The sequence below is a fragment of the Parasteatoda tepidariorum genome, chromosome 9 (genome assembly GCF_043381705.1).
Source record: "Parasteatoda tepidariorum isolate YZ-2023 chromosome 9, CAS_Ptep_4.0, whole genome shotgun sequence".
Taxonomy (NCBI): Eukaryota; Metazoa; Arthropoda; class Arachnida; order Araneae; family Theridiidae; genus Parasteatoda; species Parasteatoda tepidariorum.
In genome coordinates, this window is record NC_092212.1 from 9461756 (window position 1) to 9478214 (window position 16459).

The 16459-nt window shown below is 31.6% G+C and overlaps 1 protein-coding gene across 1 annotated transcript in view; it reads left to right on the plus strand.

Moving 5' to 3' along the window:
- LOC122271136 (NPC intracellular cholesterol transporter 2 homolog a-like) overlaps positions 1–6074 on the plus strand; it is a 10037-nt gene extending 3963 nt beyond the window's left edge. Inside the window, exons 2-5 of the mRNA XM_043051333.2 lie at positions 295–402; positions 1842–2044; positions 4034–4125; positions 6016–6074. Coding sequence (XP_042907267.2) covers positions 295–402; positions 1842–2044; positions 4034–4125; positions 6016–6034 — 422 coding nt within the window. The 3' untranslated portion in view covers positions 6035–6074. The remainder of the gene's footprint in view (positions 1–294; positions 403–1841; positions 2045–4033; positions 4126–6015) is intronic.
- Positions 6075–16459: the final 10385 nt, after the last annotated feature.

A 16459-nucleotide genomic window follows, 5' to 3' on the forward strand; every position in this document is an offset into this window, starting at 1 on the left:
AGAAGCTATGTTTAATGTCAAAATCAAAATCTTGGCTGATTTCAATGTGCTGTTGGATGTTGTCCGCCATTGCTTCTGTGGTTAACGTCACGTTGTAATCCAAATGCAGTTGAGTTGGACGTCAATTGTAGTTCAAGATGAGCGTTCGATGACGTATACTATCAAACTCACAAATGGACCAATCAAAGGTTAGCACTGATTTCCAGCTGACGGCGTCCTGTCCTAAGAAACCAGGCCTTAACGCGTTGCTGAAAATTTTATTTATTTATTAATTTTTATTACAATTTCTTACAGGGATTACAAATAGCTCGAGCAATGTTACCCTAGAAATGTCTGATTGTCCTAGTGGTAGCAACTGTACTTTGGTGAAAGGTTACACATATTACATGACCACAAAATTTAGTAAGTATATCCCTTTACCTGGAGTTGAAAACGTTTTTATTAATCCCGAAAACACCTGGGAAGCATTTTTTTTCTAATGTTCGAGTATTGTAAAGCCTTATATGTTCTTAATATAAACTTATACAATCTTATACGTTCTTTATAAACTGGCGCATTCAAACAAACAAAAATAAATAAATAAAAAAAAAATTTGTTTTAAGGGAAATCAGTATAACCTTCAAAGCAAAAATTATTTAAGATTTGAAATTCCCATACGCGAAGTAGGTAAGATCAAATACTGGCTTAAATGCAACAAAGAAATAATTTAAATAACTCATTCTTTGATTACTGCATCAATTTTATTTTATTTTATAACCGTCGTTGAACAGCCGACCCAATTTCATGGGTTTACGACTACTAATGTTCAACTCCGTTGCCTTGTAATTTTGAACCCAATCCAGAAGACAAGGGAAATACTGGTTCGAGTATTAGGAGAAATTTGCCTTCGTGGAGGACTTTTTGATGTAGCTAACACGCATCTGCGTTACATGGAGAGGAAGACCACGAGAACCTCCCACGGCTAGCCTAACGGCAAGGGGACTCTAACCCATGATCCGTCTACCACTGAGGATATTTCACGTCATCACTGTGGGTGGTGTAAGCCGGATGCGGAAATCGTAACGACTGGGATTCGAACCCGGTTCGCCGCATTGGAAGGCGAACGCTCCATCCCCTGAGCCTTCGCGGCTCTACTACATCGATTCAATTTAAAAAAAACACTTCGGCTTAGTGAGGAACAGCCGATATGAATTGAAATAATGAAGTACCGACTCGGCTCTCGGTGGAATAACTTAAATTGCTTTGCGGATAAGTTGTCAACTTCCAGTTAATTAAAAAAAAAGTTTTACAACTTGTGAAAGAAATGGGTTGGCTGCAGGTGGCATAGAGCAGAACTCATAACCTATAACAACACTTTGCATGCTTTCCCCATTAATGTGTGGATAGTCATAGGAGAAGGAAGTACGTTAGTTAATTACTTAATTTTCAAACAGATTAATTTTTTTAAAAATTAGGATTCTTCATGGAACTCAAAACTGTGCTAAACATAGTTCTTAAATAAAGCATAGTGGAAATTTCTAAAGACATTTTTGACAGTTAAATTCAAAAAATATTATGTCGGGGAAAATTTTTTTAGAACATTTCCTTTCAATAAACTGAGTAGAGTAGTCGTGGTAACAAGGCTATAATGTTCAGTGGAGGTTGGATGTTGTGAAGATTTATTTTCATAGTAATATGTATATTTATTTATTTTCTTAACAATATGCATGTTTTTTTTCGAAGTAATATGCATATTTCTTTTCATAGTAAAAAATATGGTTCTTTTCATAGCAATATGAATGTTTCTTCTCATGACAATATGAATTGTTCTTTTAACAGTAATATGGATATTTCTTTTAAAGCTTTACAAGAAAATGTAAAGAACATGCTTGTTCGAGTTTCGGGTGTGATGGGTCGCGTTAGGATGCCATACACGAAGGACAAGCCTGTGTGCTCGGAAGTGACCACAGAGGACGGAGAAAACTGTGACCCACAAATCGGATTTCAAAAAGGAAAGTCATATTCACACGTCTTGAATCTTCCCGTCCGAAACATCTTTCCCGAAGTAAGTGCTCTGAAGTAGTAGATGCTTTTTATAAATTCTTGATTTGGCGAAAACAAGACTTCTTCAAACCTATGAATTAAATTTATCCATTATTACACCCAGCATTAACAACTAAGCAAATATATATATATATATATAATTATATTAACCATGATTTATTTCAATAATTTAGGCAAAACCCAACAGTGAACAAANCAGATATATATATAAACTTTAACCAGGTTCGGAACCTCACGAAATGGCAATCAAGAATTCGAATTTGCAATTTTAACTTCATGATTCGAATAATTTAAAAATTAAAATAAAACTAATAAAATATATTGTTTACCTGTTAACTATTTATCTCTAATTTAGCGGCGTTTTTATTTCTAAATTTTTTATTTTATTCTGTTCACTGAGATATTTGAAACCAAAAATTTTGTCCATCGGCGGTCAGCAATAGGGCGGTATATTTCTTCTACGGGGAGATGGATAAAGGATAATTTGGTAACAATTTTCACCAAGGAAATGTCTAACCTTGCTTGAAGTAGACATTTTTTTTAGAATTCGAACACAAAACAATTATCAATTATTTTTTTTTATAGTTAATTTAAATGCCCAAATATTGAGCTAAAAATTGTTATCTTAGAAGGGAGTTAAAATTTCCTCTGTACCCGGGTCCCGGGAAAAAGGCCATATTTGTATCAGGTACCCAACTTTATTTGATAAGTGAAGTGAAAGTATAATGTTTTTTATTTGATTTCCAAAAGGTAGAATAGTAGAAATCGTATAAATCTCGGTGCGCTGCCACGAAGCGACATTAACCGATTCGTCGGTGGTAACAAATCGATCATGAGGAGGAATGGAGATGGGAGGAAGAGGGAGTGCTCAGCACAAAATAATCGAGAGGGGGTTCGTGTGACATGAACAATCATGAAATGAAGAGTGGCATGGGGTATAATTAAACGACAATATAATAATCAATATAAAATAAATGGTGTAGATAATGATAATATTAAGGAAGGTCTGGGTTAAATATAAAATTTATACGTATTTATAACGCACAATACTCAACGCAAATTTAATAGAAAATAAGATAAAAATAAAATAGATATATACAATAGGAAAATAATTAATGGGAGAAAATTATGGCATGAGCTCTGTTACAGTGGTGACCCAGGATTCCAGGTTGAATAACCACACTAGTTTTAATCATACTGTATATTTTTTGGGGACGACACCAGTAGGATTATTTAACATCTAACTCTTTTGGTTTAACAGGAAGATTTCATTTTCATATTCAAAGTGGTAGTGAAACTCTTGTATTCCATGAAACGTTTTGAATTGTAATGATAATTGAAGCTTTCAGTGTTAAAAAGAAGTATATTACAAATCTGAAGTTTCAAGCAGAAAAAAAAAACGTGAATTCTGGAAAGATTGTTTTAATTGCTTCCAAATTCGATTGTCTTCTTGAGGTAGTCTAGAAAATTACTCGGTATTTGAAATCGGTGATTGATATTCCAAAACCAACAAGAAGCAATATTTTCGTAAAAGTGTTACATAGCCCCTTAAAAAAGATGAATTAATGTTTAACTTAATGTTTAATTCGCAAATGTTTAACTGAATTTGGAACAGTTCGCATCTCCGTACTTTTCACCATGCTTCGTTTCTAATCGATGAAACTTCGGGTCTTGAATCAAATGCTTTAAATGATTACATATTTTCATTTACAAATTAGAGCGTAATTCGAGCAACTGTAAGCCGAAATTAATTATTCTCTAAAGATTAAATAGTATATTTTTTCTGGTTTACAACACATTTTTCTGCATAAAAAATTGTCTCACTTAAACTGATTAGTATAAAAAATCGCAACGGCAAAAAAAATTAAGTAGTTTATAAAATTAAAATTCAGCACTAAAAACTTATTTTTATTTATTATTTAGTTAATTATTACTTTTTAATGCATAACCTAATTTTTTATGAATAATCTTAGAAGTTGTTTTTCTTTAGATATCTATGAGAATTAGAACAGAGTATTTCGACAGTTCCAGATTAACAGACAACAGCATTAAACTTTGCTTTGAAGTTCCCATCAAGATAAAGTAATATTTTATAGTCATTCTTTTCAATTGCTTGTTTTTATTTTCCATGAAATTCCTATCAGTTTAAAGTAATGTTTCAGCAATATTCCTAACTGCTTGTTTTTTTTTCTTCTTCTTTTATTTGCTATAAAGTTCCCATCAGGATAAACTAACATTTTCATCATTCTTTTCAACTGCTTGTTCATTATTTGCCGTGAAATCCCTATCAGGATGAATAAATATTTTAGTCTTTTTTTTTCTTCCTAAAAAGCTTCTTTTTAATTTCTAAGATCTCATCAGGACAAAGTAATATATCAGGATTCTTTTTAAACTGCTTGTTTTTTTATGTGCTATGAAGTTCCTATCAGGATTGATTTTGTCATTCTTTTCAACTGCTTGTTTTTTACTTACTGTGAAGTTCCCATCAGGGTAACTAAATATTTTAGTAGTTTTTTAGCAGTTTGTTTTTAATTTTCTAAGTAGCTCCTATCAGGATAAAGTAATATTTTAGTCATTCTTTTCAACTGCTTTTTTTTATTTGCTTTGAAGATCCTACTAGGATATATAAATATTTTAATTTTTTTTTTCAAGAGCATCTCTTTAATTGCTATGAAGTTCCTGTCAGGACAAAGTAATATTTCAGCATTTTTATTTAAATGCTAGTTTTTAATGTGCTATGAAGTTCCCATCAGGATTAAGTAGTATTTTAGTCATTATTTTCAATTGCTTGTTTTTTATTTGCAATGAAGTTGAGATAAAATAAATATTTTAGCAGCGATTTTCTTTTAAATGCTCGTTTTTATTTCTATGAAGTTCCCATTAGAATTAAGTAATATTTCAGTCATTCTTTAAAATTGCTTGTTCTCCATTTTCAATGAAGTTCATATCAGAATAAAACAACACAAAATTCTTTTCATTCTTTTTTAACTGTTTACTTTTTAAACGTGAGTGAACCATGCAGTCGTTTTAAACGAAAGCTTTATTTGGATATTTATAACCAGTGCTCCATCCCTCCCCCCGCACTTTGCAAAAGAGATGGGTCTAGTATGGATATGGGTGCATAGAATATTTCTGCAATTAGCAATCAAAATTTCTCTGCAAATTTTGGCAGAATGGCGAAACTTTGGCACACTTTTATGCGGGTGCAATTGATTTACAAAACACGTGATAGTTTTTAAAAATTCGATTTTCGTCATTTTAAATTTACATTTGTTAAAATGATGTCGAAAACTGTATACCTTACAGTTTAAACGTTTTTCGACTATTATTTAATAAAATAAAAATAAAAAATATTTCCCAAAAATTATTTTTTTGCATGAAATTATATTTGGATAAAAAAATTTTAGAATTCTGTGCACAAAAATGTTTCAATTCGCTTTAAAAGTTTTTGAGATATGGCGAAATACCCAAAATATAAAATTAGCATCAAGAGTTCTAATCTTCGGACCTCCTGTCCAAACTATTTGGACCATGTTCCCCAGATTTTGACCACGGCCTTTGTTTTAAGGATTAGAAGTCATAATCCATCTAAAAAGGTAAAATATTCGGTGAAAGTACGTTTATTGTGTTTGATTTCGAAACTTAAAGTAGCGCCTGTTTTAACTGAACTTTTACTTTTCAGTCAATTAAAAAGTAAATAAAAATAAAAAATATATAAAAACTCCTTTTTTTTTCTTCAAAATTGTGCAACTGGAAATTTAGAGTTTTATGCAAAAAGGAAACATCTTATCAAAAATTAAAATTAAAAAAAGAGCTACAAATGTAAAGCAATACATTTACAGTTATATGTAAATATTAACCATTTTTTTCATTAAAATATTTTAAATTCAAGATTTAATGTATCTTTGTATAAACTGGTGTTATATTGAATTTAGTCTTGTATTTATTTATTTTTTTTTTTTCATTTTCCAGGAAACAAACAGAAGTCTAAATAAATGGAAATGCATGAAAAATAAAAATAATAAAAACCATTGTTGCATCATTAATAACACAAATCGTAGCAAAAATTCATTGTGTCTCTAGTCCAAGAGCGATTGCTTAATTCAAATATGTTTTCTTGCGCTGCATCCCGGCAATTAACTGCGATGAATAGGCAAGTGACGAAAATCAGAAACCTAAATTAATATTTTTACATTAAAGCATTACTAAGAGAGAACTGTTGAATTTTTATTATCAAAAAGAAAAGTATGCTTTCCTTAACCTGCCGTATACGAGGATACACATTTGTTAACTCTTTTTGGCTTAGTGTGGCTAGTCTGGCAACTCAACAAAGGGTCTCAATCATTTATAAAAAATTATACTTTTAAAATTAGTAAGGTAGTTTTAAGTGTACAAATTCGAATTTTCGAATGAATCATCTGCAATAATTGGGTGATAATATGATATTTTCAGTAAAAGAAAATTACTCTTAAAGTTCATTTATATCCATATATATATCTGAATGAACGTCTTTCTGTGAATGTGCGTGTGTGTGTGTTCATTATAGATTCCTAAACCATCCAGACGAAGGCGGTGAAATTCGACATACAGACAGTTAGAAGCTCACTGTCGTCATTAGAATATTCTATGACTAACCGTTCAAGCGGGATGAGCGAAAAACAAAATGGAATTTTCTGATTGGTCAAACGTTAGCTATTGTTTTAAATTTTACTATAAATGATTCACTTATCAAATATTTCGAAGATAACATAAGTAATAATTTCTAGCTCATAGTTCTATTTGATCAGAAAAATATTGCACGTATCCAAATATTTAATTATTTTGTGTTCGCTTTAATTATTTTTTATTTGCTGTATCAGATAAGTAAAATGAACAACATCACTTGGTACCACGCGTGATCTACATCATTAATTTATACTTTAGAAGTTGTCTGATACAACGCGCTTTTTTTGTTTATAATATTTGTCTCAAAACGTGTTTCTAAGACACTTCAAACTAGTAACTTTGGTTGAATACGCAAATATCTTTCCTTCTGTTGCATTGTAATTAACTAAAGTTCTGAAAGCCAAAACTTAACTTATACTTTTGAAGTTGTCTGATAACAACGCGCTTTTTTTTTGTTTATAATATTTGTCTCAAAACGTGTTTCTAAGACACTTCAAACTGGTAACTTTGGTTGAATACGCAAATATCTTTCCTTCTGTTGCATTGTAATTAACTAAAGTTCTGAAAGCCAAAACTTAACTTATACTTTTGAAGTTGTCTGATAACAACGCGCTTTTTTTTTGTTTATAATATTTGTCTCAAAACGTGTTTCTAAGACACTTCAAACTGGTAACTTTGGTTGAATACGCAAATATCTTTCCTTCTGTTGCATTGTAATTAACTAAAGTTCTGAAAGCCAAAACTTAACTTATACTTTTGAAGTTGTCTGATAACAACGCGCTTTTTTTTTGTTTATAATATTTGTCTCAAAACGTGTTTCTAAGACACTTCAAACTGGTAACTTTGGTTGAATACGCAAATATCTTTCCTTCTGTTGCATTGTAATTAACTAAAGTTCTGAAAGCCAAAACTTAACTTATACTTTTGAAGTTGTCTGATAACAACGCGCTTTTTTTTTGTTTATAATATTTGTCTCAAAACGTGTTTCTAAGACACTTCAAACTGGTAACTTTGGTTGAATACGCAAATATCTTTCCTTCTGTTGCATTGTAATTAACTAAAGTTCTGAAAGCCAAAACTTAACTTATACTTTTGAAGTTGTCTGATAACAACGCGCTTTTTTTTTGTTTATAATATTTGTCTCAAAACGTGTTTCTAAGACACTTCAAACTGGTAACTTTGGTTGAATACGCAAATATCTTTCCTTCTGTTGCATTGTAATTAACTAAAGTTCTGAAAGCCAAAACTTAACTTATACTTTTGAAGTTGTCTGATAACAACGCGCTTTTTTTTTGTTTATAATATTTGTCTCAAAACGTGTTTCTAAGACACTTCAAACTGGTAACTTTGGTTGAATACGCAAATATCTTTCCTTCTGTTGCATTGTAATTAACTAAAGTTCTGAAAGCCAAAACTTAACTTATACTTTTGAAGTTGTCTGATAACAACGCGCTTTTTTTTTGTTTATAATATTTGTCTCAAAACGTGTTTCTAAGACACTTCAAACTGGTAACTTTGGTTGAATACGCAAATATCNAGCAAAGCGAGCATTGGATTGCGAAGCAATCCGAAATGAACTGCGAAAGCAGTTCCGGGGGTTGGTGAGCGTTAGCGAGCAGGGGGCGAAGCCTCCTAGTATTTAATTATTTTGTCTTCGCTTGAATTATTTTATATTCGCTGTATCAGATAAGTAAAGTGAACAACATTACTTGGTACCACGCGTGATCTACATCATTAATTTATACTTTTGAAGTTGTCTGATACAACGCGCTTTTTTGTTTATAATATTTGTCTCAAAACGTGTTTCTAAGACACTTCAAACTAGTAACTTTGGTTGAATACGCAAATATCTCTCCTTCTGTTGCATTGTAATTAATTAAAGTTCTGAAATCAAAAACTTAATAAAAACGAAACTTAAGTTTAAGACTTAAATAAGCAAATAAGTAAATTACAAGTGATTCATAGATATCTTTAAGCAATATACAAAATGATATAATGGTTTTTCAGAAATAAAAATATTTTAGAATTTTAATTAAACTGTTTTTTAATGATCAACACAGATTACTCTCAATGTCTAGATACGGCTGGAATGTCAGAAAATAATATACTTTTTGTGCTTGAATCCGGTTTGTCAATAGCGTGGGCTTTTCAAACCCCCCACGGGAAAAGTGGGAAGTCCTTATCCCCTATATTACTCCCTGATGTGTGCAAATCTATTCGTTCTTGGGAAACATATACATTCAGACAAAAACTAAACTAAAAAGGAATATTTAAAAAAAAATTCTGCGGCTTTCCCAAAAAGACTAGTTTTAACACACCTGAATTTAAAAAAATCAAGTTCTTTGAAGTGTACAACAAATTTTTTCCCTAGTGTAATCCCAGTACTTATGAAAATAATTAAACTTTTGAACATGGAAAGAGTAACACAATAAGATGTAATAAATAGGAAATAATTTTACTCATTAATGCCACTCATAATTTGGGTTCAACTTTAGGTTATATTATGTTTTACAGTGGAAATCTCGTCCTAACTGCATGTTATTTCCAGGTCATATAGAAAAATGTGCTGCAAGTGAGTTAGAAAATTAAAATAATAAATGAATAAACAAAAATAAATAAAAAGAAACAGGAAATTACAAAAAAAAGTTGCAATCTCCTTACTACGGTCACTGGTTACCCATTGGTCAAATGCTTTTTCTTTTTGGATTGACTCACATCCAAAAAGAAAAAGCCACAACATTTCAAAACATAGATAGCAAAAACAGTCTTAATTGATGCTTGTCGTCGGATTGATTTTCAAATACTTTTCCTTCTTCAGTATTCATATTGAAATCACCGCCAAGCCAGTGATTATAAGTCAATAATAAAAAGAATACAAAATGACTTTAAAATATTAATTTGTAAATAAAAAATGTCTGCTAGTGGAAATAAAAACAGCAGCGGTCGTCATAGCAACGCATGCGCACACTTTACTATTACTCTTGAACACAGCTGAAAAGTGTGATGACGTCCAAAAAAGTTGCGCATGCCATCAAACCCAAAACAAGACCCATTTTGCCAATGGGTAATAAATAGCATTCGATAATTAGATAGTAAGTTATAAATAGTTTGAGTTGCCCTTATTGCAGGCCGTTCCGCACTCGGTAGGTTTGCGAATTACAGAAGTTTTTAGAGATTTCGTACCTTCTCCACTTTTCACTTTAAGCGAAGAAAGCTTTACCTTTACTATACAGCAGTTAATGATTATGATAATTTAGTTAATTAAGCTGAAGAACACTTTTAATAAATAATAAAGTTTATAATAAATAATTACTGGTACTTTCTTATAACCGTATTTCAATCTTTCCTTTTTGTTGTAATAATAGGTCAGTTTGCTTATTTTGAATTACCCATTTTCCATGTGGATTTAATAATGACAATGCTAGGAGAGGCCCCACATATTGATTGATTGATGGTATAGAACTCGTTTCAATAGAATTACAATATTTTATAATGCTTTTCTGCGGCATAGGTCACACCAACCAGATAGTGCTCAAATGGTTCTGGACCTTTTGAAGATTTTAATAATCTCTATCATGTAGAGTTTGTCAAAATTTTGAGAATGACATTTTATCGCATTTGCTCGTGATATTACTTATAGTAAAGTATTTCTTTCTTTAGGATTGCCATTACCATAAGTAAGCTGTTCCTGCCTCAGAAACGAATGTAGGCGTTACTCGCTTTAATTCATAAACTTTATTTTTTTTTTTTTTGTATCAAAAGAAATGTTTCACAAGGAAATAGCACAAAGTGTGTGGAAACTAGTAATAGGTGCACCGGAGTACCTGGCCAAAAAGGCCCCCACCGTAAATTATATGATTACAAACTGAATCAAAGGCCATTGATGTTGAAATTATTTGGGTTAGTAAACTTAATGTTAGGTAGTTAAATAATATTGTGGAAAAAGAAGATAGAAAGGACAGCACAAATCAGGGATAACACAGACAGGTAAAAACATAAACAAACAAATGAAGTCATTAATCTTTACGAAAAAAAATATGTTAAATTATTATTTTTTATTTAAAATTATTGTCAAATAAGCAGTAAGTGATTAGCATTGTTAGTAGTTGCATTAGTAAATTGATTAGAATGAGCCGCAGTAATTCCGCGAAGGATTGGGCCAACCCAAGAAGGTGGAAAAGCAGTCAGGGGGATAGAAAAATCATCAAACGATGTCTTGGAGGTTATTATAGTAATGTAGAATGGCCTTAGGCCGTCTCCTGCACTTAGGGTCATCTGGGTCGTAGTTAGAGGATCGTAGTTAGAGGAAGACCATATAAGGGGGTTGAAGTGTCCAGTGCTCTTAAGAAAGTACTTAAGAGATACTTAAGTGTGTGTGTGTTATGTAAAACACATGCATATTCCTCTTCACTCCGTATTAGAGCATAGGGACTCTAACATTCTTCTCCATCATACTCTTTTTGTGATTGTCTCCTTCCCTATCTTGCCCTTTGCCTTTATTTATGACTGTTTATCGAAGGCTTCGTCGGTGCATGAAGTGTTGCTTTCTTGTAAATAATATGCTATTTCCATGACTGCTGTGAGTTTGCAACAGTTATTCATGACTGTTTAGTCAAGTTCAGACTATCTTTTACCAGCTCTCTTTCTCTATGTTTATTTTGAAAATGGCGCAAAACATCAATATTGAGAGAAGCCACAGTTTTGAGAAAATGAATAGTGTTTGTGGTTTAATTTTCTAATATTTAAAAACTTGCTCACATGTTGTGTTAACTGGAATCATAAAGTTATTGAGAAAAGGCGCTGATTTTGATAAATTGATTTAATTTTTTGAGAAACCAAATTTTGAAAAACTCGTATTTTTAAAATTCGATATGTTTATTCAGAGATAGTGTGTTTCTGTGTCTAATTTTGCAACTGAAAATAATGAATGAGCATTTTGAAGGTCAATCCCTCGTACCATAATATTGAGACCTAGATCGTAAAGATCCGATCCTTAGATCAAAAGTTATTTAGAGTAAGGTTCACTTTATTCCACACTAAACATTTAATATCTTTTATGGTTGGTGTCACCCATTCATTGTTTAACAGTGTATTCAGTATATAATGAATTCAGTATATATCAATTCAGTATATATCAGGACAGTATATAATGAAATGAATCTGGATTTAATAGCCGTGATCGTTTATTTTTTTGCATACTGTACAGGCATTTTTTACATTCTTTTTAATGCTATGAGGCTCTACCCCATTCTCGCCAATCTCCACTATTGATTCACATACATAATTTTTAATCAAAAGAAGAGGAAAAAAAACAACATTTTGGTTTCAAAATATAGAATCATTTCAGTTTTATGTAAGTACTTATTACTACTGTGTTGATCGTAACGCAATAGTTATCAAAAACGGTAAAGTTTTAAATATAAATAGCGATAAAAAAATGCAGTGCATTATAATACTGGTCAAAGAAAGTGGGACATTTTTATCATACTGTCTTGAAAGGGTTAAGTTGCGAAAAAGTTAACTATAAATAAATTCGTTAAGTAAAGCCTACTTTTCCCGGAAAGTTCTCCACAAGCTGAAACTATGAAAGGAAACGCCTACTTTGCAATCAAGCTTTTTTTTTCGGAAATGTGAACCGAGTGCGATATTGATAATTCTAAGTAAAACTGCGCGCAAAATGATTCATATATATATAAAATGAAGCTGTTTGGTTTTCCTGAAATTTTAATATACTTTATGAGATATAAGAATGGTAGATATAGTCCAAATCTGGGTACACAGCCGCGAAGCTGCTTTAACCCATTCATCGAAATTAAGTGGCTCTGAGATGTTGTTTCAGTCACTAGGAAACTGAAAATAGAGAAAAAGTAAAAGAATAGAGCGAACTGTGATCTTAGAAAAAACAAAAAGTTGAGGGGGCGTGGCTTCATGGAAACTGGCGTCTGATTGGCCGATGGTAAAAAGTCTATGCTGAGTTTGTAGATGTTTCGGGAGCTCTAGATTTTGTGAGTCCGATCAATAAATTGAAGACTTCTTCATTTTGAATAAGTTTTTCAAGTTCTGTGAGGAGTAATTATGAGATATAAGATGTTAAAATTTCAAAATATGGGACAGGGGCCCCCACCAGGGGGGGAGGTGGGCGCACGATGCGCTTACTTAAAGCTTGGGGGTGGGAATTTTTACACTAAATAAAGCGAATAGTTTGGGGGGATTTAGAATTTGCCCAAAAATGCGCCCATTAGCTTGGGGGGATGGGGGCCACTGGGTTAGAGTCCCTTACCATCAGGCTAACCGTGGGAGGTTTTCGCGGTTTTCCTTTCCATGTAACGGAAATGTGGGTCAGTTCCATCAAATAGTCCTCCACGAAAGTAAATTCCTCCCTATACTTACTTGATCGAGGAGTTTTCTTGTCTTCTGGATTGGGTTCAAAATGACAAGGTTACGGAGTTGAACATGGGTAGTCGTAAACTCAAATTTTGTGTCGACTGTTCAAAGACGGTTATATAACTATAATGAAATAAATAAATATTCCACATTCTTGTGAAAAAGTTGGGATGATCGCATAACTCCAGAACAACTGGACCGATTTCGCTCACATTTTTTTTTATAGTTTGTCATATAAAACTAGATTCTTTAAGTGCGGTAAACATTTGTATTCCTTAAAATTCCAAATTTTTTCCACTACAAGTAAAATAAAAAACTCTATAATACATAATTATTAAAAAAATATTTTTTTGAATTATGTTTAAACAAATGAATTTGATCTTTTTGTGAAATTTTTTTTAAAATTAGCTTAAAAAGTCCCCTGATAAGACGAAATACGCAAATAATAAAATTTCCATTCATGTGACCAAATATTCGACCACTCTCCCGCCTAAACTATCGGAATCCTATTTTCCAGATTTGCGATATTTTGAGGACAGGAATTCGAAACCGTGAAATATACGGTACATTTATTCAGAAAAAGTACATTTTTGTGTCTGATTTTGTACCTTAAAATATCGTTTGCATTTATTAAGGAGAATGTTTAAGGTCTTGACCACAAAAAAATAAGATTGAGTCTGAGTATGATTATTTGATCAAAAGTAATTCTGGATTTTACTTTTTGCTCACAAATGGAATAATTTTGAAATATGTAGAATGTCCCTATTAAAATGAATATACCAACATACTCCAGAACATATGCCTTGTAGACAGATAATCCCCCTGTATCCCAAATATTTAACGTCACTTTTCTTCCTCCAACAATAACTCTCTTCTGAAAAGAGTTCAGGACCACAGTTCGGTCAACATTTTCTACAACAAATAAAATGTATCATCATTAAGTATCACATATAAAAATTAAGTACTATATATATATATATATATAAAACTGTGAATGACTTGACTGAAATTGGTAGTTGTTGACCTCCTCCGTTGAATGTTGACAATGACATAGTAGCTTTGGTAAATGTTCGAAATACACTAGGTCTAATTAAGTGCCACTGCCCGGTATGCACAAATTTAATTTTTTAAGATCAAGTGCCACTGCCCGGTATGCACAACTTTAATTTTTTAAGGTCAAGTGCCACTTCCCGGTATGCATTTAACCGGTACTTCGAACATTGAACATTGATGTTTCTCCTAATCTATCCTCAGCAGATTTTAAAATATCGAATAAATATAATAATATCAACGAATAAATGAATATCAAATCGAATATAACAAATATTTCGGATATTCACAAAAGCGTCTATGTGANTTTTCTTCTTCTCTTTCTACTACCTGATGACAGAAGGCATGTTCATGATAAAACAAATAGATTTTCAAATTTTAAAAATGATTTGTTAACAAGTTGATCCAATCCCTAAACATAGTTCACCAATTGTCCACTTCCTGAGATGTTATTTTGCTATCTTATGACGGAAGGCATGTTTACTATAAAACAAATAGATCTGCAAATTTTGATAATGATTTGTTAAAAAGTTTAAAACAATATTAAGAAAGCGTTGATAACAAATATTTAAATTATGGCAGTTATCTGGATTTTCATGCAATGGCAGAGTTACGTTGGACCATGGCAAATAGCTATTTTCGTCTGTAAGACTTAAGAATCCTTTGTGAATTTGACCTCAAAAACTTGAATAATCATATCGAAATAATCTATGTATCAGACAATTAAAATTTTCTGATATTTGTGATTCGTTCCATTTTAGCGGTATTTTTTTTTATATTACCATAATAATATAATTTTTTGATAAATCTAAAATTAGCAAAAATAAAGCTTAAATATTGTAACTAAAGACTAATAAAAATTACTATTTGTCTCTTTGATATATTTATTTACATACTAGCTAAATACCCGTTTTTCGCAAGGGAGGAGGGAACAAAAAATTAGTTCAGAATCATTACTGAATGATTCTGAAATCATTACTGAGGAAACCCTACGAAATCATGCTCAAAAACTGAAAAGCCCATACCGACACAATTAAAGAACTTGATAGGAGAACCAGTAAAATTTATAGGGGATTAATGAATTTTAAAAAAATAACTAAAAGTTATTGCATTATTATGAGTTTCTTTAATGTACTAGAATTATGTTTGCCTTCACTAAAATCTTAACATAACTAATGCACATCAGTTTTTAGTATGTTTGCGCATTGATTTTTTTTTCTTCAATTAAGGCGGTGGTAAATAAAATAAGCAAAGAATTGTAAGTTCCGCATCCTAATAATTTTGTAATTAGTTCAGATACAACTTGATTTCGTTCTGAAATCGTCACTTACTTGGTTTTTCCTCCAAATCAATAAACTTAGAAGAATGTCCAACGTTTTTAACCAATCAGAAAATTCTATTTCATTATCCCACTCGAACGGTTCGTCGTAGAATGTTCTATTGTTTAGCAGTGACATTCCTTGTACTTCAAACTATCTGTATACCAAATTTCCTCGATTTCGGTTGGATGGCTTATGCGTCTATAGCGGACACATCCACACACATTCATATTTGACTGTATTTGTATAGACATTCATTTTTACGCATATAAATTATTTTATTCGTAAATTGTATATTCATTTTAATTACTACAATGCTTTCTATTAAATTTATCAACAGATCTGAATCTACTGATTCGAATCAGTATAAGTGATTCTTTTCATATCCGATATTCACCTCGATAATTCGTTTACCCAACTCTAATAAAATTGTTGCAACGACATTTTGTTTAGATTATATCAGTCTGTGCTTATATAATATAACCTACGTGTGGATAAAAACCCAATGAAGCTGTTAACTTTCAGCAGGCCAATATATGGCAAAATTATGCTTCTGGTCAATGTCCACTTGCCGTATATTTAACAGTGGCTACTTTTTAAAACATATGGCCATTTTTTCAAAAATAAAAATTTTGAAGCGATAAAAAAAATTTGATATTTATGAAGTAAGGCATTTGTTTGGAATCATATGGGCACTTTTCCAAAAATTTTAAACTATTAAAAAAATATTGATATTAATAACGTAAGGCATTACTTTTAAAACATATGGCCACTTTTTTAAAATTTTAAGCGAATAAAAAGTCGTCGATGTAAGGCATTTCTTTTGAAGCATATGGCTTTTTTTTCTTTCTAAATTTAAAAGTATAAGCTATTCAAAAGATGTTGATATCTCTAATGTAGGCAGGGGTGTCAAACTCTAGGACTGCCTCTAATACTAGGGAAAGAGAGAAAAGATTGGCCGACTTGTGCCTAGCTAAGATCATTAAATAACTACTCAT